Source organism: Podarcis bocagei (assembly GCF_964188305.1).
Source record: "Podarcis bocagei genome assembly, chromosome: 13".
Classification (NCBI taxonomy): Eukaryota; Metazoa; Chordata; class Lepidosauria; order Squamata; family Lacertidae; genus Podarcis; species Podarcis bocagei.
The window spans coordinates 21,808,636-21,830,879 of NC_138138.1; the positions used below are offsets into that span (position 1 = coordinate 21,808,636).

Genomic DNA, 22,244 nt, shown 5'->3' on the forward strand with positions numbered 1-22,244 from the left:
ACTGCTCCATGCTAGCTGTCATAGGTAACGGTGGACATTTTCACCTGCCATAAGCTGAGTCCGGGATACAGTGCTATTTTTCTAGAAAAATATGTGCCAGAACTCACCATGAACGCCTCCCTTGTTCTCTTAGAATGGCAATGGTGTCCACCCCAGAGGGGCTGGAAATGAGTTCCGGCAAGTTCCAGCGGGGGGAAAACAACAACCCTGGAAATAACTGAGGCTGAAAGCACCTCTGAGCCTGTGCAGAGGGCGCCCCAAGCAAAAGCACAACAAGCCCTTCTCCACATCTGGGAGAATGAAAGACTCCCGGTTTCAGACCCGAGCTTGTAAATTGTTGAGTCGGGATCGTGACACCGAATTAAACAACCTTGGCTATCTCTCGACATGTAAACAAGACGTAAAATGAAACTCTCCTTTCAAACACAGAACATCTGGCGAGCTGCTTCTCCACCCCTTCCTGCTGCCACTGCCAGCTCTTGCCATTTATGCTTGGGGTTTAAGAGGAAGTAGGTGAAAATAAGTACTTGCCTAACATCAGTTACAATTCAGGCTGGGGCCGGTGGTTTGGTTGCCCTCTCCACCAGCTCTTTGTGTAAGTTACTTTAAACATTATTCTTTTTTGTGGTTTCTGGGTAGCAGGAGAAGAGCGCCCCAAATGTATATACGCACACACACTCAGCCCTGGAGCTTGTTTTAAAATCAGGGGCTCAGAGTTCAGGGCCTTGCAATGGACACGAACCCCTCTGAACATTTACAGAGCGCTTCTCCTTCATTACAGTTAGCAAGTTTCCACAGCCAGTGCCCCTCGTCTTTAGGCCTAGAAGGAAGTCACAAAGGTCACAATTATTCCCATCACCCTTAAACTACAATTCCCAGGATTCCTTGGGGTAAGCAATGTGCTTTAAATGTTTGGTGTGGAAGGGACTCTACTCAGAGTTTGGCTTTGAGTATTGCTCAAGGAATTTACAGGTGGCCCCAGTGATGTTCACCCTCCAGCCAGCCCCATGGCATCCCCAGTGACACAACAGGCAAGCGCACAGGTGATGCAGGCATGCCTGCAGACAAGGGGAATTTATGCCATGCCCTGTTGCATGCTCCTTGTTCAGGGAGGAACTATTTCCAGCACCGGGCCTGGATAAAAGTCCCCAAAGCACCTGCTGCCGAACAAATTTGGACCTGATACAAGACCACACCACCCAAGGAGTGCAAGCTCTGCCCACATTATGCTGAGCTCTTTGGACAAAGAGAAGGAGACAGATGCAAAGAATAAAATGACTATTGCGTTATTGTATGAAACTGCAGGGATGTGGGTGGCGCTGTGGGTTAAACCACAGAGCCTAGGACTTGCTGATCAGAAGGTTGGCGGTTCGAATCCCTGTGACGGGGTGAACTCCCATTGTTCAGTCCCTGCTCCTGCCAACCTAGCAGTTCGAAAACATGTCAAAGTGCAAGTAGATAAATAGGTACCATTCCAGCAGGAAGGTAAACGGCGTTTCCATGTGCTGCTCTGGTTCCCCAGAAGCGGCTTAGTCATGCTGGCCACATGACCCGGAAGCTGTACGCCGGCTCCCTCGGCCAATAAAGTGAGATGAGCACCGCAACCCCAGAGCTGGCCATGACTGGACCTAATGGTCAGGGGTCCCTTTACCTTTATGAAACTGCAAAGGGGCTTGCCCTTGGAGAGACTGACCTCCAGCCAGCCATACGCCAGCCCCGGGGAAATTCATAACACCGGTTCATCAATTATGTGCTTGAACATGTCTATTAGTCAACGCAAGCAAAAGGGAGTCCAGATCATCTATCCCTAAGAGCAAACATCTGTGTCTGAACTGGACCATCTAGAAGAGATTTATGCACATTGACTATGTTTACCTAAATCTGCTCAGTTTGTTTATTTTGATTGCAAAGTAAACTTGGAGGGGGCTGCAGTATTTAGAAGGCATTTTTGGGGGGGGTAGGGGGTAGGTGGGTTGTCTGTTTTGTACAACAAGGGGAAGGAATGTGAAATTGTAAGCTGTTTGGAGAGCCACAGATGAAGGCAGGGAAAAGGAGAACAACAGGCTGAGACCTGTCCGAGCTGAAAATAAAACCTGCCTCTTCCTCTGCTGGATTGCTGGAAGACACGTGAGACACAGACGGACACAGGTACACATATTTATTCACATCTGAACAGTACACAGTTACAATTGCCCACGCAGCCACTACAACATCATCTAAAGTCACCTTTCGCCCCCTCCCCCGCCGTCCCCTTGGAGTCATCCACCCATGCAAACTGAAAAGCCAGGGGGAAATGGGCCTTTCGGACAATCACCGTGAAACCTACTGACCAATCCAATCGCTTCTATTACAGAAATGTTTATTATTGGTAAAGACTGTTTTAATAAACTGGCATTTGTATTACAAGCAAACCACGGGACAGGGGAACAAGAGTATTAACAAAATAGAAACCCCACGCATCGCAATAAAGAAATGTAAAATATAGGCAGCGATTTATTTTTTAAGGTACTAACTTTGGCTATTTCCTTTTTCTTTTATAATAATTTTTTTCTCTCTCTCTCTCTCTTTCTTTCTAGCTGTGAAATTCTGAACCAGATTTAGAAATATGCCAACCAAGTTTTGTGGGGAAATGTTGCTTTCCAATGGTTTTTCCCTCTTTCTTTCATGCAAAATACCTTTAGAAACGTAAGCATGGATCTGATACAGAAGACTCTTCTCCATGTGAAATCAGCTTTTTCAGCATCAGTGTCCATTTTGCAACCACGTTCTGTATAACCCATGACTCCCCATCTTCCCCTGTCTCATAGTTGGTTATCAGCTTAAGAATTTACCATCTGTTGACTTATCGGGTGGGGGGGGCGAAACACACACATTTGGCTTTCTTCTCCAAAGGCACACATGTTCTCATGAATTTAAGATTGAGGAGGGCCTGAATATTCATAAGAAGAGACCATGGACCCATCTAGTCCAGCCTCCTGTTCTCACAGTGGCCAACCAAATGTCCATGGGAATCCTCCAAGCATGAAAACAGCATTCTCCTTTCCTGTGGTTTCCAGCAATATACAGAATTCCTGGTATACTGCCTCTGATACTGGAGACAGAACATGGCTGGGCGAGTAGCCATCAATAGCCTTAACCAGCAGGCATTGGTCTAATCCTCTTTTAAAGCCATCCAAATTGGTGGCCATCACTGCCTCTTGTGATTTCTATCAACAACAACAAAAAAGGATGCTCAGTATCTTTCTGCCACGCTCAGCTGAGCAGTCATCCTGAGCTGCTCACAGAAAGGTTTCACGGAACTTCTAAACGATGCCTGCTCTTCATGAGGCAATCGTTCCGATTTATTTGCCGAGAGGTTATGCTGCTCCCCATCCACTGGTCATTTACCCTACGCGTTTTTATTCCATTTATTCCCATCGCTTTCCTAACAGCACAAGGTGTGTGTTTTTAAAGGTGGATTTGCTGTGCCACGTTACCATAGCACTTATCTGCTCATCTAGCTTAGCTGTGCAGAACTAAAGTTCCAGTATGAGACGGAATCCCTCGCTCAAAATAGCGACACCTTTGATAACCGTGAGATTCCTCTTTCTGTTCTGCAACTCTGTGATCTTCCAGAGGTAGTAAACTGGGGTGTTGCAGCTGGACCTGTTCCGTGCTCATTTATTAATTAGAGATGATATCCGTGGCCTCTGTCCTATCAGATAAGAACACTGCCTGATTTTGCTACAAGCACAGCCTACGGTGGAGTGTACTGTTCTTCCGGCCAGGGTGGGATGGGTCCAAGAAGGAAAACAGGACTTCCTAGAATCTCTCAGCTAATGCAGCAGCTTCTGTTAAGTTCTGGCGAGTCCTTGAAACCTTTCCAGGCTCCTGTGCATAGTCCACTATCTCACTGGCAATATCAGGAATTCTGTGGATGTGCAGGGAGGCCTAATGTGGCCCAGAAACATCCTCCAGGCCTCTATGCTCATCTGCAGAGGTCTTCGGTGTGCTACACGATCACTGATTTCATCAGGCATGTGGCGTTTTGCACATGCACATGGTGGTCATTCTGCAGGTCTGGAATTCCATGATTGCAATCTAGAATGTGGACCAGAAGGGACAGAACCATAGACTCACAGGGCAGTAGAATTGGAAAATACCCTCAAAAGGTATCATCCAACCCCCTGCAATGCAGGAATCTCAGCTTAAAGCATCCGTGACAGATGGCCACCCAACCCCTGCTTAAAAACCTCCAAGGAAGAAGAGTCCACCACCTTTCAAGGGAAAAATGTTTCTAACGAAGCTTTCTGGAATTGGCAGCCAATGGTTCTGCCATCTCTATTTTAAAGAGTTTGACATCAAAGCTGTTAGTTTAGTTTGAATACATGGCACTATGCTCTCACCAACAGTGGTCAAACATTCTCTGTTGTTCTGTTCATAGATAGTAGCTACTACAGAGCTGTGCACACACTCCGGCTAGGAGTTACCACCACCAGTTTTGTCCCACCAGTGTTAGAACTATGATCAAAGTTGGCAGGGGGAAATGAGATTGAAATTATTATTATTATTATTATTATTATTATTATTATTATTATTATTATTGCATGCAGAAATAGACCCACCAAAATGGGGGGTAAATCTACACATGATTGTCCGCAATGACCCAAATTTCACTGGTGCTTTTATCTTGCCTCTTCTCTAAGCATGAAGATAGGGTGGTGCCCCCACAAAAAAATTAAAAAATAAGGGGCATGCTTGGCTGCAGTGTGCCTCAAGGGGACAGAATGGCTCAGCAGTCATGGCTGGTCAAGAAGAGTCAGATCGTTTTGCATTATCTTCTTGCTTCTCTTGGGTAGCCCCTGAAATATAGGGCACATTTCTCCACCAGAAGGAGAAGAAACGGTGTGAGGGGGAGTTTCATGGTGGTTGATGGTTGAAGGACCACCCTAGAGACCTTCTGACCAAGGTTAAGATGGGGGTGGGCTACAGCTCAGTGGTAGAGCCTTGCATGTAGAACACCCCAATTCCTGATGTCTCTACCCATAAAAAAAAATCTGGTAGACCTCTATCTGAACCATTGGGGGGCTGCAACCTGCCAGAGTGGACAATACTGAGATGGATAGGCCAATGGGTTGTCTAAGGATATGGCAGTTTCATGCTTTTCTTGTGTAGTCCATTCTGTTGGGAATTCCATTCCTCTGTGCTGCAGATGTGTGATTGTTGTTGTCACGCGTCTGCGTTTACATTCCAGTGTTGGATGTCATGGGAACAGAAGTTCAGATACGCTGTTTCTGTGATATTGCTTTTCTCTTCTCTTGCCGATGAAGAAAGTAAGAGGAGCCATGCTTTCCTTTGTCCTGTAAATAATAAACGTAGTGCTTCGTATCCATGCCTCAAGCCTCACTTTCGCTGTCTGCTGATATCTGCTGATACTGCGTGCAGGTGTTTACCTGTCGCACCGGTGGCTCGGGAGGAAGATTAATCACCCGAGTGGCACTTCGAAGGGAATAACACACCATCTGTGGTGTTGATTTCCCAATACATTCTACCACTCAGGACTTGCATACTGGTTCGCCACATCTTCTGGATTTTTGTCCACCTCTTACTTAGAGATTCTGGCCAACGGCTTGTAAGGGAAGTGGTAGTCCCAGTTGTCTGACAAGAGAGAGGTTTAAAAAAATAAAAATTAATAATCCCATCCTATCTAGAACTGCCACTCAGTTTTGCCTAGAGCAAATTTTCAAGGCAAATTGAGATGTTCCGGTTTAGGCAAAACACTGGAGAAATTATTGATGGAAGCAAAATGTGTTTTAACCAGAAAAGCAACCTTTCTCGGAGGGCTGCCATATACTCCTCATCACACCCAAGTGTGGGGCTGGAAAATTCTCTTACATTCCATACCAGCTTTCTTATGTATTGATTTCCATCTCTTTCTAAAGCCCTTATATGTACTTATGTGGGTAGGTGAAGAGGATCCCTTTTCTGCATAATTCCAGTCAAGAAAGACAACAGGAGCAGTGCGATGATCTCCTCTGACGGGCTCCGCAGTGGTTCAAAATGCTGCAAACTTTCAAACATCACAAGTTCTCCACCAGGCCTACACATATCTTGTAATATATATCAAGGGGGAAGTGATGATCCCAGTTCACTTTAGTTGGCCCAATGACTTCAGGTGGATCCTCTTAACTTATGGAGACCGTCCTCGTCCCCCCCCCAACCCTTTATGTTACTTTTCAGGACCCTCTAATATTTATGAAAATGGGTGGGTATAGGGGAACACCGGCAAACCATAGAGGTTTAACCCCCGACCCAAATCTAGCTCTGAGTCTTTAGCGTAGAACCAACAGGCCTCCTCTCTCCACCTTATGTCTTAAGGCCACCCAGGGGGACTTTTGCTCACCCCCATTTTAATGCAACAGAGGTAATGGCTTTAATAACCCACAGTGATTGGTTCACTAGTCTGAGGAAGAATGCAGAGCATCGCTTTTAATTATGTCTCACGAACACAACATCTGGGATAACGTCGGAGGCCAGGTTTATAGGATCACAGTGATTAATACAATTCCCACTCATTAACAACAATGTTTGCACTGTTAGTTTGTTTGCCTTGGCCAGCTCTGCTCTCTCAAGTATGGCTTATAACCCCTTTTTAAACTAGCGCTGTCCCACTTGGGGACTGGCTAGCTTTGATCAAACCCAGCAAGGGAGCTATGGGACGAGGTTCAACACAGCTTCACTGAACTACGAGGAATGCATCTTGAGCAAGAAAAAGAGAGATCAGGGACCAAAGACATTCTTGATGTTGCCACCAACGCATGGATGGAAACATGGATGGGGGGTCTCCTCCTAAGCCTCCGTCCATATACTTCGAGGTTTGATCTTCACAGTGTCAGTTTTGACAAGCCAGAAATCACATCCTTCCTCCCCTCCCAGAGACGCTCCCTGAAGATAAAGTCTCCATCGTGTCCTCTTAACATCCTCATGCTCCAGATCCAAATATTCATCCTCTATCAGCCTCCTTGAAGTCCGTCGGCCGCGCAACACATTCAAGCCAGGCTGCCTATTGTATTTCTTGGCTTAGGGGAACACAGTGCCTAAAAAGGAAGAGTCAGTGGCTGAAGATTGACAGGTACGAGTGAGGAAAGAGGATCCACAGAGGCAAGGATGGAGAGGCACATAAGATGACCGTTCAGAGGCACCTGGAAGAGTGAGACCAAACTAGCAGCATTGACTGGGTGCAAGTTCTGCAGGACCAGCAAAATGCTGTCAATCCATTTTTTCTTGAAACACACACACACACAAGCAATAACATTCGTTCCAGTTACCTTCCTCTGTTTCTTTCTCCTTTTTTTAGCATCTTACTGTCTGCTACAGGTAAGAGGTATTGGGTGAAAATACTGGGGAGGAGGAAGAAAACAACCCACAACCGACGCAGTGGTTGCTTCGGTGCTCCCCAGAAACGATGGTGGCCATGGGGAGACTAAGCTCCATTTTGTTTTCCTTCATGTGTCTTCACCCCGAGAGGCATCGGTGAGGGAAAAAGCAGGGTGGGGAATCACAGAGGGGCTGGCCCGTAGGACCTCTGCCCCGCCTCCCCTGCTTCAGACTGGCGAACTGGCAGTGGACTCGCTGTAGAGGCTTTCCACAATGTCCCCCCGTTGGATTTTGCGCAAGGCGGTATATAGGGCGTCCATCGTGGCGCTGTCTTTGCTGGACCAGTCGGAGAGGAGGGCGCGGACGGGGTACTCCTCCTGAGTGAAGGAGTCTATGTGGTCCTCCTTGTAGCCCAGCTCCCCAGCCAAGTGGCGCCAAGTCTCCTCGGTGGAACCGTTCAGCAGCTTCTCAACCTCTTCCCGCTTGTTGACAGGCAGGTTGGTGTAAAGGTTTCCGTCTCCTTTAAGGCCTGGGGTGGGGGAAACAGGGGTGGGGAGCACAAAAGGGGTTACTTAGGTACGAAGTCAACATCCAGCCCACCTAAGAAGCCAAGAAGGCCTGGATCTGTCCATGGGAAAGCAGGCCTGCACCTGACCATCATTGCCCCACCAGGAACTGAGGAAGCTGTCAGGCCATTGTCCCACCCAGCTCAGAGTTATCTACACCAAGGGCGGGGAACATTTTCGAGCCAGAAGACAGATCTTTATCTCCCCAACCCATTGCAGGCCAAAGCTGCCTGGTGGTTGGAGTCAGCCACTTGTCAATCACCTGATGTCAGAGTGACACCAGGTTTTGCTTCTCCAATCAGGGATGAATTTTGGTAATATGGAACCCTGGGCAAGGGCAAGAATTGGTGCCCCTAACTTTGAATAGGTATTATTATTATTATTATTATTATTATTATTATTATTATTATTATTATTATTATTATTATATCTGAAGGCAGCCCTGTATAGGGAAACCTTTTTAATGTCTAATATTTTATTATGTTTTTATATATGTTGGAAGCTGCCCATAGTGGCTGGGGGAAACCCAGTCAGATACTCTTCTTCTTCTTCTTCTTCTTCTTCTTCTTCTTCTTCTTCTTCTTCTTCTTGTTATTTTGCATCCTCTCAGCTCGGCACCCAGTGCAGGGGGGCCATCTGCACCCCCCTAAATCTGGTGCTGGTCTGATTGTCGGGGTTTTTCAAACAGCCCTTTGTAAGCATCTTCACAGGGGGATGTTTACAAATGACTTTTCAACACCCCCCACCCTCCCACACTTCTCCTTTAAACTTCCACGGAGGGTTGAAGCAGAAATGCGGAGGGGAAGCATTTGAAAACCTTGAGCAGGGGGTGTCCTAGTGCCCAACAGCCGATGGGGGTGAGATGTCTATGTCCCCACCCCCCTCATTTTGAAGTTTGAAGGGGGCTGTTTCAGAGACCGCTTTAGCAAACTGCTTTGACAGCCTCCCATTTGAGCAAACAAAATGCCAACAGAGAAGAAGAAGAAGAGTTTGGATTTGATATCCCACTTTATCACTCCCCTTCAGGAGTCTCAAAGCGGCTAACGTTCTCCTTCCCCTTCCTCCTCCACAACAAACACTCTGTGAGGCGAGTGAGGCTGAGAGACTTCAAAAAAGTGTGACTAGCCCAAGGTCACCCAGCAGCTGCATGTGGAGGAGCAGAGACGCGAAGCCGGTTCACCAGATTACGAGTCTACCGCTCTTAACCACTACACCACACTGGCTCTCAACACTGGCCAGAAAAGAGTCTGTTGGGGTATGAAATGTGGGAGTAGGGAGTAGAATGGAGAGTGGGCCATAAGTGATGGTGGAAGAATTACAATGGAAGGCAACGTATATCGAATACAAGTGCCCCAGTCAAAGTGAAAATCAGTCTTACCCCGGGGGGGGGGGGATATTTCTCTTCCAAATATAGATAGAAAGATGGATGGATGGAGGCAAGCATCTATTTTTAAAATAAATCTGCTACGCCCACTAATTTTCAATAATAATCATAATCAGATTTACTCATAAATACTAAAGAACCCTAAGCTGAAATGTGTCCAGCACCATACATGGACTGTATTGCATTATTGTATTAATTTGTATGCAACACAATCTATTTATAACGAAGTGGCCGTGCGAGAGGCAAGTATACAGGATTAGTTCTGTTCCGTACTAATTTTTTTAACAAAAAAAAAATGTTCTAGTGGACCTAACAAATTTGGTAAAGAAATCATTGTAAGGTTTTGTTTCAACTCTTCTTGATATTTGAATAAAAGTCTCTGCCTCCCACCAGCATCATTCCAGTGATGATACATATTTGCCTAGTGGTAGACAGGTCCTGCTGTCCATCCCTGAATTAATCCTTAGATCTGGAGTGAAAGGTGATCTTAATTTCCAAAGGAAGAAGTGAGAAAGATACATCCTTTTGCTTATTTGTTTTCATAGAATTGGTGAGTCAGAAGGGACTCCGAGGGTCTTCTGGTCCAACCCCTGCAATTTAAAGCTTTGTAAACAAGAAAGGCGTTTAAAATCACCAGTTCTAAATAAAGAACAATGGGGGGTAGGGGAATAGATTTAGGGAGCCTATCATTTCAGTTCTGTAACCCAAAACACCTTGGTTTTAAAAAACAACCCTACACTTAATATTTTGGGGCTCTGTGCAATACACACACAGAGAGATGTATGGATGGATAGATGCATATTTGCTTGGTGAATACAGTGGTACCTTGGTTCTCAAACTTATCTGTTCCGGGATTCCGTTCGACTCCCAAAACCATTCAAAAACCAAGGCACGGCTTCCAATTGGCTGCAGGAGCTTCCTGCACTCAAGCAGAAGCTGCAGAAGCCACCAAAGCTGCGTCGGACACCCAGCTTCCGAAAAATGTTTGCAAATCGGAACACTTATTTCTGGATTTGCGGCGTTTGGGAGCCAAGCCATTCGAGTTCCAAGTTACCACTGTGCTTGTTGTGCATTTTGCTTTCTGCATCGGAAGTCTGATTGCTCAAATGGCCCTGTCCTACAATGCTCCCTTTCAGTTTGGAAATCAAGATGGAATTCCCCGTCATTTGGATGGGCCACTACTGAGTCTGTGGGGCGATGGAAAAAGAGGACTGACCGTCTTCCCTTGCTTTTTCTCCCATTGTGTTTTGCTTAGTCCACCAGCTTCTGCCAGTTACAACTAGATTGGCTCAGTCCAAGGGTGCCAAGTTAAATAAAATATGGAGGGGGGCAGGTAATTGATCACCAGACCTGGTGCACACACCCCATATGAATGGCAATGCCCCCTTAAATATTTTATTGGGGGGCCAAAGGGAACTCGGCCCTAGGAGTTGGCTCCTACAATTCAGTCGGTAGAGCATGAAGCTCTTAATCTCAGGGTTGTGAGTTCGAGTGCCACATTGGGCGAAAGGTTCCCGCATTGCAGAGGGTTGGACTGGATGATTTGCAGGTGACAGCCTGAACACACTTGGCAGCTGCTGCCCCCTTGTCCCTGAAGCTGGCTGGCGTCCCCTAGGCCTTCCTCCCCATTCACCCAGCAGGCCACCCCCCTTGCCTTGCATGGATGCCGTCTGTGTTTGCGGCTGTTGGTCGTGGAGGCTTTGGCTGTCGACCGAGATGCCGCTATCGCTGTGGAGCTTCTCCCCTTCCGGCGAAGGCGTCTGGTTGACGGGGCGGTTGTTGGCTCCTTGCTTGTTCTGCTTGCAGCTGTTCCACCTAGAGGTGAAAAAGCAGGGAACAGCTGAGCCTCAGATGCTCATCCCTCCTTTCCCAGATCAAGGTAGACCACAAACTTGGCGCCGTTGCCAACACGGTAGATTGCTCCCTGCGGATCACAATGCTTTGGGTGTGGTGAGCCCAATCTTCTCGGGGCTTGCTCAGGCAAACCTCGCGGCAGGGACTGTTTCTCCAGTCCAGGCATGAGGTTGCATTCGTCTGCACTGGCTCCTTGATTCTCAGCAACCAAAGTTTTCATGGAAGTCCACAAAGGCTCATATGGAAGAAACAGAGCCTGCATTTATCTCCCTAGGACACTTCCCATGCTGAACCAGAAGACCATGAAGCCGCCCTCTGGATCAGGTGGAAAGGGACACCTTTGGCCCTCCAATTATCACTGAACTACAACTCCCACCATCGCTGGTCATTGGCCATGCATGCTGGGGGTTAGAGTTCAGCAACATCTGCAGGGCCAAAGGTCTCCTACACTTGCTAGGGGTGAACCTTCTAAGGATGGGGTTCAGCTATCAAGTAGCCCAGCAGGCTGGTTGCAACGCCACCCCAGCCATTCGGCAGCTAGACTGGTGACTGGGAATGGCCACCAATATCATATAACACCAGTCCTGAAAGACCTGGTGTGATGGCCTGGGATTCCGAGTCTGAGAGTGAACCGGAGGAATCCCAGCCGGCACAGGAGTCCCCGCCTCCAGGGCCGGCTGAACTGGGGCAAGGCCTAGATGCTGAGGAGCCTGCACCTGTGCCAGATCCTCAGGGGCAGGCACCAGGTGAGACCATTCTGACCCCAGAAGTGCTGGAGGACTCAGTGGCTACAGGTGAGCCTCCCCCGGGGCCCAGTAACCCTTCGGCCTCTCCTGAACTGCAGAGGCTTAGGGCAGAGAGGCGAAGGGAACTGGTCTCTCCCAGGAGGAGTGCTCGCCTTAAGGCCAAAAGAGGCGGGGCTCCTGGGGGGCGGGACCGCCCCCGGCCTTAGAAGAAGATAAAGGTCAGGCAGCCCGGTCCCAGGTTGCGGGAGCAACGTCGTTGTGGAGTACCTGCTTTACCCAGACCTAGATCTGCACTCCCAGTGTGCCTGTTCCTCGCCCGGCTTCCTGCTCCTGACTCTCCGGTGTTCCTGTTCCTCGCCCGGCTTCCTGCTACTACTCTCCGGTGTTCCTGCTCCTCGCCCGGCTTCCTGCTACTACTCTCCGGTGTTCCTGTTCCTCGCCCGGCTGCCCGCTGCGGACCTACCCGTGTTCCTGTTCCCCGCCTGGCTTCCTGCTGCTGCCCTTCCAGCGTTCCTGTTCCCCTGCCTGGCTCCCTGTTTCGGACCTCGCGTCTCATCCAGTGTTCGTCTACCCTGCTAGTGACTCTGGACTGAACTTCGGCTACGGTACTAGTACCTCCCCCCCCCCCGGGGCCAGCACACCTACATTGGCTCCCAGTACGTTTCCGAGCACAATTCAAAGTGTTGGTGCTGATCTTTAAAGCCCTAAACAGCCTTGGCCCAGTATACCTGAAGGAGCATCTCCACCCTCATTGCTCAGCCCAGACACTGAGGTCGAACTCCGAGGGCCTTCTGGTGGTTCCCAACTAGCGAGAAGTGAGGTTACAGGGAACCAGGCACAGGGCCTTCTCAGTAGTGGTGCCCACCCTGTGGAACACCCTCCCATTAGTTTTCAAGGAAATAAACAACTATCTGACTTTCCAAAGACATCTGAAGGCAGCCCTGTTCAGGGAAGTTTTTAATGTTTGATGTTTTATTGTGTTTTTAATATTCTGTTGGGAGCCACCCAGAGTGGCTGGGGAAACCCAACCAGATGGGTAGGGTATAAATAATAAATTATTATTATCATTATTCCAGGGCTGCCTACAAATCTGAACTTTAGTGCTGATGTAGCTCATCACTAGCCAGCTCTAGATTTTGGTGGGCCTAAAAGATGCGGGGAGAAAGTGTGTGTTTAAACCTGACTCTACCTAATGTAGAGGGCCTTCTGGCGGTTCCCTCATTGCGAGAAGTGAGGTTACAGGGAACCAGACAGAGCGCCTTCTCGGTAGTGGCACCTGCCCTGTGGAACGCCCTCCCTTCAGATGTGAAGGAAATAAGCAGCTTTCCTATCTTTAAAAGACATCTGAAGGCAGCCCTGTTCAAGGAAATTTTTAATATTTAACGCTGTTCTGTTTTTAACACTTGATTGGGAGCCGCCCAGAGTGGCTGGGGAGACTCAGCCAGATGGGTGGGGTATAAATAATAATAATAATAATAATAATAATAATAATAATTAATAATAATAATTTTATTATTTTATTATTTATTATATAATGTGCATTTCCTGAAACAGCAATCAAATGGAAACGAAGCCCATAAATACGCTGGTGGATACTATATACACAGGCAACGGCCGGTTTGCGCAGAGGTTATGTTCCTGACTCCCGTGTGCATCTCAGAGCAGCGCGCATAAGCCAGTCTAGTCCAATATCCTGTTCTCACAGCAGCCAAACAGTTGCCTGTGGGAAACCGGCGAAGCAGGACCTGAGCTCCACACTTCTTTCCCACACATAATCCCACACAACCGGCATTAAGAGGCATACGTCCTCTGATACTGGACATAATAAAGCCGTCATGGCGGGCGTTATCCCCCAGGCATGTAGCTAACTCCCTTCTGAAGCTGTCCGACTCGTTTGCGTTCCCCACATCTTGTGGTAGCGAATTCTGTTATCTTAACTGTGCACTTACTACGGAATAGCCAAGCCTTGTTTACTCACTTTTTAACAAGGCATTTCAACGGCGTTTTCAACAAAACATCCTGCTCCAATGTTTCCCTGTTCAGCATTTCTTCCCCTCCCCAACCCTCGGAGCATAGAAAAGCCAAGCTTTGTTTTTGGTTTTTTTAACACACACAATGGAACAGCTGTGCAGTATCCCCAGATGTAGGTGATACGTTGTGCAGCTGTTCAGTACATAGATTGGCTGGTTATAGCCTGTATAGATTACTCAAGACATTTCCTTCTCTATGGTCTGTCTCTCCTGTCTACCATTCAACTCTATTGCTTTAACCCTTGCCTTTTCAAATCTCATTGCAGACCCTCCAAGTGTACCCATTTTCAGGGGACAGTCTCAGATTTACAGAAGCCATCCCGGTTTCTGATTTGATCCCAGAATATCCCACTTTCCCTTAGGACATCTTTATTTTCATCAGAGAAAGGTTAGAGGGTATGGTAGGATGTCCTTATTTTATCAGAAAAATGTTGGAAGCTATGGAGTTATGTGACCCCCAAGCCAAGGAGATAAGTTACTATATAACCTCTAGAACACCTCTGAAGACGAAATTGTTTAATGTTTAATGCTTAATTATGTTTTTATATATGTTGGAAGCTACCCAGAGTGGCTGGGGCAACCCAGTCAGATGGGCAGGGTAGAAATAATAAAGTTGCTGCTGCTGTTGTTGTTGTTGAATAGGACATCTCTGTTTTCATCAGAGAAATGTTGGCGGGTATGTCATTGCCTTTGTATCAGTTCCTCTCCAATTCCCCAAATTGCAGTGTGTTTGGGGGAATAATCATGATCAAGAGTGTAATGAGGGTAGAGTTAATAATTAACAGTTTCCCTCCAGACCATGGTTCAAATGAAAATCATCCCCCTCCCCACCAACACACCCAATATTTAGAGCTGAGGAAAGGGGGGATTGCCAGCCAAACTGTAAATTGTTATTTGGATTCCAGAAGCAGAGTTGCCAGTGGAGACCATCCCATTAGGGCAAGTGGGGCACAGCCCCACCCACCTCAGCCTGCCCTCATCCAGCTCCCAACTGCCTGTCTCCCTACTTGCAACTAGAAGAAGAAAAAGAAGAAGAAGAAGAAGAAGAAGAAGAAGAAGAAGAAGAAGAAGAAAAAGAAGAGGAGGAGGAGGAGTTTGGATTTGATATCCCGCTTTATCACTACCCGAAGGAGTCTCAAAGCGGCTAACATTCTCCCTTCCCTTCCTCCCCCACAACAAACACTCTGTGAGGTGAGTGAGGCTGAGAGACTCCAAAGAAGTGTGACTAGCCCAAGGTCACCCAGCAGCTGCATGTGGAGGAGCGGGGAATCGAACCTGGTTCACCAGATTACGAGTCTACCGCTCTTAACCACTACACCACACTGGCTCACTAGAGTAAAGGGGATGGAAACACAGGAGCATAAGGTGTTGAGGCTATCAGCTTCAGCATTGTCTACACTGACTGGCAGTTGCTTTTCGGGATTTTCAAACAGGGAGCACTCCCAATCCTACCTGGAGATACCAGGGATCGAACCTGAGACCTTTTACAGGCAAAGCAGAGGCTCTGCCATTGAGCTACAACCCTTCCCCAGATGTGGATGGTACTGGATCTCTGACTCTTCCTCCTTAGTCTCAGTGTAGAACTCAGCAAAAGTCTGCCAGTTACTTCCTCTGGCTCCCCCTACTGTTGGCCTCCCTCCCTGCCGCCCAACCAATCCCTACAGGCAACAGCCTACACCAAGCGCTGCTATTCCGCCTGCAGCATAAAGCAGATTGGCAACGATTGCCAAATTTCGATGTCTGGAGGCACCTCCTTGCACATTCCGATGAGGAATCATGTACCAGCTTTCAAGGGCTGGTTTCTGGGAACCCAACAACATAGAAGAAGACTCCCAGATCTAGGCAATAGAAGCTGTCTGGAAAAGACATAGGCTTGACAATAATGGTATGTTGGCAGGCTCAGAGACTGTTTCCCTGCCCTATGGGGCAAATGGAGGAGGGAGCCAAAACCCACACCAACCCACACAAGCAGCTTGAAGAGGAAGGAGAAAATGGGTGTGTATTCTGCTGCTGAGCATCAAGGATGCTCGAAGACCACCTTGCTTGCCCCCAAAGGGATCAAGGCATTATGAAAACTCCAAGCAGATGCTCATCAAAATGCCTTGCCTCTGCTGCTGCTGCCGCCGCCTCCTCCCTGCCCTAAGTTACCCCCATCCCCACCACAAAACCTACTTCGGGGCATGGGAAAGCCGGAGGTGACTTAGTATGTGATGGAGCACCTTTCCCTGCAGAGGACAGGAGTAGGACTGATGGTGCCCAGTGGGAAAGTGACACTCTCTGCACTAGGGATGTGGGAGAAATGTGATCCAGTTCGCATTTAAAGGCGAACTTACCAAATTCACACTTTCTGAAACAATCTGCAAACTGAAGCACAGCTATCCGTCAAAATCTGCCCTTTTCTGAATTTCACAGCGCAGTTCTCCAGCCAAGAAACATGCACAAAAATGCACGTGCTAGTGTAAACTGCACATATAAATGCATACATTCCAAGAATAAAATACAAAAATGCATTGTGTTAGTCAAAAACACATTTAAAATGTGCACATTGGGGGAAATTTCGTACAGAAATGCTGGTGAATTTCCACAGGATTATCTTCACGAAAATCTGCAAATTTCTACGGTAAAGTGGAGAACTGAATTTAAGAGTGAAAAAAAAGAGAGAAATGGAATGGATTGAAATTGACAGATTTGACCATCCCTACTATGCACACATTTCTGGCTGGGAAAATGGGAATCTAACACAGAGCCTCATCTTCTTATTGGGTTGCAACTGCATCCAAGTTTTGAACAGCTCTCCAAGACCGGAGAGAAAACCCTTTGCTTGACCCAAAGTAAATTTCACAAAACGAGGATGGTCATGGGGCAGAGGAAGGATGAAGCGGCAATGATGGGAGCAGCTTGTAAGAATGGGGTAAGCTTAGGGTGTGAGTAAGACTGGCCTTTGTGAGTGACCCTAATGAACGTTGATGATGTCCTCCTTCTGCACAATAATCCTCTCATTTCTGAACCTTGGGAGCATGCTTACCTCTTGAAAGCAATGTACGCCACCAGTCCCACCACCACGGCTGCCAAAATGGAGCAGTACACAGGAATGAGGTTGTCCGCTGTGCCGCTTCGGACCACAGGCTGGGAGCTACCCATGACTGTGGTTGCTGTACCAGCCACGGTGCTACCAGAAACGTCAATGGTATCTGGGCCATCTGTGACCTGAAAGGGGCCTTCAGGACTCCCAGGCGGAAAATCTGCAAGGAAGCAAAATAGCAAATGAGTCACTAGTGTGGGAAATGGGAGGCTGCATTTCAGAATCACAGCTTTCAAAATGTGCTCCTTTTTCCATAGCATAATATACTATATAAATTTGCTCTATGAGCCCTTGCACAAGGCAATGCCCCCTTTTAACTATATGCCACTGAAGAAGGCTTTGGAAGTCAAAGCACACCAGGCACGCTTTCTGAAATGCAACTGTTATAAGCAGATTTCTCCTCAGATCATACACGGTTTTGTTCAGATTCCTCAGTAAAGTGTTGTCAGGGTTTCTTTTCTCTCTGGACTCCATCTGTGTTATTTAAGTGACTTTGCTAACAGAGAGGGGAGATTGAGAGTGGGATCAAGGACAGAGTTATCTTGCTGGCTGCTACTGGCATAAGTGGTTCTGTTGGTACTTGCAAGCACATTCTACTGAAAGTATACAAACCTGAACTCATAGTCTTGACTTTTAGCTTCTTTGACCTCTATGGTGTTCTACCTCCCCTCAGAAAAGCTCAGGAATTGTAGCTTTCAGAGTGTGTCAAAAATTCTGCTTTAGTGACCTGAACTATTTCACACAGTTCATATTTCCAATGGAGTCCTTCCATGTTTGGAGTTATACCAAGCAAGTAAATGAGGAACTAGTTCAACCAGGTCAGAAGAAAGGTACAAAGAGCCATTGTGGTGTGATGGTCAGAAACTTAGACTACGCCCTGGGAGATCAAGGTTCAAATCTCCATTTGGCTGTGAAGTTCCGTGGATGATGTTGGGCCAGTCACTCTCTCTCAGCCTAGCTTACCTTGCAGGATTGTTGCAATGGTGAAATGAGAAGGGGAACCATGGAAGGCTCCTTGGAAGAAAGGTGGTATATAAATACAGTGGAACCTCGGGTTACAGACGCTTCAGGTTACAGACGCTTCAGGTTACAGACTCTGCTAACCCAGAAATAGTACCTCAGGTTAAGAACTTTGCTTCAGGATGAGAACAGAAATCGTGCTCCGGCGGCATGGCGGCAGCGGGAGGTCCCATTAGCTAAAGTAGTACCTCAGGTTAAGAACAGTTTCAGGTTAAGAACAGACCTCCAGAAGGAATTAAGTTCTTAATCCAAGGTACCACTGTACCTCAAGGACCACCCCTGCCCATATAAACCATCCTGGACTCTACATTCATCATCTGAGGTCCTTCCTCGTGTTCCTCCTGCATGTGAGGTCCAGAAGGTGGCAACATGAGAACGGGGCCTTTTCTGTAGTGGCTCCCCATTTGTGGAATGCTCTCCCCAGGGAGTTCACCTGGTGCCTTCATTATATATTTTTAAGCTCCAGGCAAAAGCATTCCTCTTCAACCAGGCTTTTTGCTGATTAATATTCTACAACCTTTTAAATGTGTCTGTGGGAATTTGGGGGGGGGGGTATTGTTTTGCTGTTTTGTTTTACTTATTTACTTGTTTTTATCCTGTCTTTTATTTTGTGAACTGCCCTGAGATCTTATGATCTAGGGCGGTATCTAAATCTAATCTAAATAAAGAAATAAATAAATAAAATGCAACAAACAAACATCGAAGGTACCATGTTGAGGAGCTGTGGTTGCACCCGTGGTGTTGGACTCCGGTGTTGGTGCAGCTGTGGTAAACCGTGGGTTAATCGCTGCCAATAAAACAGAGAAGAACTTATCAGGGGAGTAAAGAAATCTTCAAGAAAGTGTCACCATCATCAAAAGTCTCGTTTTTTTGTTTTTGTTTTTTTTTCCATTTGCTTAAGCTCACTGATTCCAACAAGAGAAGGTCTGTGGGGAGGTGACGGTAGCCAGGCCTGTGGAGCCATTTCACAGGAGAGGCAGAAGTAGTGACTGGGCCACTGAAGGGTTTAGTCTGGGTGCGGGAGACCTGATTAAAACCACTGCCCTGCCACAAAGATTACTTTGCGGCATTCGACAAGTCACTGTCTCCCAGGACCAAACTGACACTCGTGCCAGGAGATCAGGGATCTGAGCCGCTGATGTTTCATTTTTTAAAGGTGAAATGAAGTCACGGGGAACTGTCAATTTGGGACATTTCAAATGTAAAGTTTGGATTTGCATTTCGAACAGGTTTTCCTCTTCAACATTTAAATTATTTCGGCTTGTTGACATCTCTTGGTTACTTCGATTTTTTGGCAGGCCTGGAGAAAGAAACCTGTTGATCCGTCAAGCTCACAGGTACCATTTCAGGTTATCTATCAAATGACGCCACCGATATCAAATATCAGTGCATGGTGCAGGTCATTCACAGGTCTGCAACAACAACAACAACAACAACAACCTGTGGTCCCCCCCCCCAAAAAATGAATATTTACTGCCATCTGAGTTCTGACACATTTTGCCCACATAGCATTATTGACAACCTCGGCACTCCAGCCCTTTGGATTTGCATTAGTTCAAGACACTGAGTGAAGCTACCCCATATGAAAAGGATCTAGGAGTCTTGGTTGACCACAAACTTGACATGAGCCAACAGTGTGACGCGGCAGCTAAAAAAGCCAATGCAATTCTGGGCTGCATCAATAGGAGTATAGCATCTAGATCAAGGGAAGTAATAGTGCCATTGTATTCTGCTCTGGTCAGACCTCACCTGGAGTACAGTTCTGGGCACCACAGTTCAAGAAAGACACTGACAAACTGGAACATGTCCAGAGGAGGGCAACCAAAATGGTCAAAGGCCTGGAAACGATGCCTTATGAGGAACGGCTAAGGGAGCTGGGCATGTTTAGCCTGGAGAAGAGGAGGTTAAGGGGTGATATGATAGCCATGTTCAAATATATAAAAGGACGTCATATAGAGGAGGGAGAAAGGTTGTTTTCTGCTGCTCCAGAGAAGCGGACACGGAGCAATGGATCCAAACTACAAGAAAGAAGATTCCACCTAAACATTAGGAAGAACTTCCTGACAGTAAGAGCTGTTCGACAGTGGAATTTGCTGCCAAGGAGTGTGGTGGAGTCTCCTTCTTTGGAGGTCTTTAAGCAGAGGCTTGACAACCATATGTGAGGAGTGCTCTGATGGTGTTTCCTGCTTGGCAGGGGGTTGGATTTGATGGCCCTTGTGGTCTCTTCCAACTCTATGATTCTATGATTCTATGATTCTATATAAGCAGGTGATACTCTTTCCCCTACACCTCTTCCCACTCATTTAGGGCTTCCCATCCAGCCTTGGACCTGACTCATCCCTGCTTAGCTTTACGGAATTTGGCAGTGCCTAAGGGAACAGCTGTTCTTTCTGCTCTGCAGCCTTGATTCCCCCCCCCCACACACACCTGAAGCCCTGTTACATCACAACAGTTGCTTACTCATCGTCAGGGGAATGCCAATTTGTTGATCGCATTAACTCCACCCCATCGTCAAGGGAATTCCTGGCAAAGGTTCCTGGAGTGTCCACACATCGGTTTCAGTCCCAACCATTTCCCATCTTCAAATATACACAGTGAAAAGGAACAGCTGTTTGCCATGACTTGATTTGTTCCTGTTTCCAGGGGCACTGAGTGCTAAATTTGGTCCTGCCTTTGCTGGGAAGCCTCTTTTATAGTTAATTGTTTTTATTAAGATTTTATTGGGTTCCGATGATGGACTTTTCGGAGATGGCTGACCTGACTGGAAGAATCCGCGACCAGAAAGAGGAGGAAACACAAGAAGATTGGAAGAAATTTAAAGAATATTTAATGAGATATTGTAATGTAAGCTAAATTAAGAAACTCCTAGAAGTAACAGAGTAGGCTAAGGGATAGAAAAAGATCAATAATGATGATTATTATGGATTACAATTGGAAGTAAGGATAAGAAGTTTGTAATGAAAGAGGATATTGATGCTACAGATATGAAATTGGGAACTGCTAAATATGTGTTATGGTGAAATTCAGATTGGAAGGTGTCAAGGAAGTCTTCTAGCAATGTAAATATATCAGGGCATAAGAAGGAAAAAATTCTTCTTTTATCTTTTGTGTTTTTATTGTTGTTAAGTTTTTATGTTGTGTTAAATGAAATGTTCTTTTCTGTGTTTATGTTTGTGTATTATAAGGAAAAACCAATATTTTTTTTGGGGGGGGGAGATTTTATTGGGTTCCAAAGGAACATCTTCTGGCTCTCTTTGATCCAGATGTTTCACTGCTCCCTAGAGCTTGGACACTGAATAGAACAAGAATCCTGCATTTCTCAGATCTATAGTTCCCACTCTTTCTCATACACCTTTTATCAGTTTTTTTTTAAAAAATAATTAATAAAAGGTGTGTTTATGTAGCACCTTTTTCTGAGCTAAATGGAGGGTATTGTGTACGTTGGCCTGGCCTGGTTCAGGTTAGGGATGGACAAGAGAATGGAAGATGCCAGGAAGAGAAATATGCACACACTCAGAGTTTCTGTTTTCTCATCTTTGGTGGTTGAAAGAAGGGGAAGATGAGACCACTGGGGAATGGAGTGCATTGCAGTGTGGGCGGTTCTCTGCTGCTCTGTCTCCACGTGCAAGTTGAAGAAGGAACATCTGTAGACAGAAGGTCTGTAATCATAGCCTCCTGCCACCCACCAGTAGAGTGTTGGGTTGGGCATGGCATGCACCACACACCTCAGAGAACAGTTATACAACTTCACAGTTTGCTTCTTCCCCTGATCTGTTTATCCGTTCAAAGGCTGAATAAGTAGTAGCTGGGTTGTAAGTGGGTGTTGCTGTGGGTTAAACCACAGAGCCTAGGACTTGCCAATCAGAAGGTCGTGGTTTGAATCCCCGCGACGGAGTGAGCTCCCATCGTTCAGTCCCAACTCCTGCCCACCTAGCAGTTTAAAAGCACGTCAAAGTGCAAGTGGATAAATAGGTACCGCTCCGACGGGAAGGTAAACAATGTTTCCGTGCACTGCTCTGGTTCCACAGAAGCGGCTTAGTCATGCTGGCCACATGACCCGGAAGCTGTACGCTGGCTCCCTCGGCCAATAAAGCAAGATGAGCACCGCAACCCCAGAGTCGGCCACGATTGGACCTAATGGTCAGGGGTCCCTTTACCTAAGGGTAGTTCAAAGCTCTGAGGAAATGCACGAGGCCTAGTTTTCAG

The 22,244-nt window shown here is 46.8% G+C and overlaps 1 protein-coding gene across 1 annotated transcript in view; it reads right to left on the reverse strand.

Annotated features, from left to right (window-relative positions):
- Window positions 1–2,141: 2,141 nt before the first annotated feature.
- Window positions 2,142–22,244, reverse strand: part of NGFR (nerve growth factor receptor) — a 62,795-nt gene continuing 42,692 nt past the window's right edge. The window contains exons 4-7 of the mRNA XM_081166626.1: window positions 18,748–18,825; window positions 16,962–17,178; window positions 10,961–11,121; window positions 2,142–7,885 (exon numbers count right to left, since the gene is read on the reverse strand). Coding sequence (XP_081022752.1) covers window positions 7,584–7,885; window positions 10,961–11,121; window positions 16,962–17,178; window positions 18,748–18,825 — 758 coding nt within the window. The 3' untranslated portion in view covers window positions 2,142–7,583. The remainder of the gene's footprint in view (window positions 7,886–10,960; window positions 11,122–16,961; window positions 17,179–18,747; window positions 18,826–22,244) is intronic.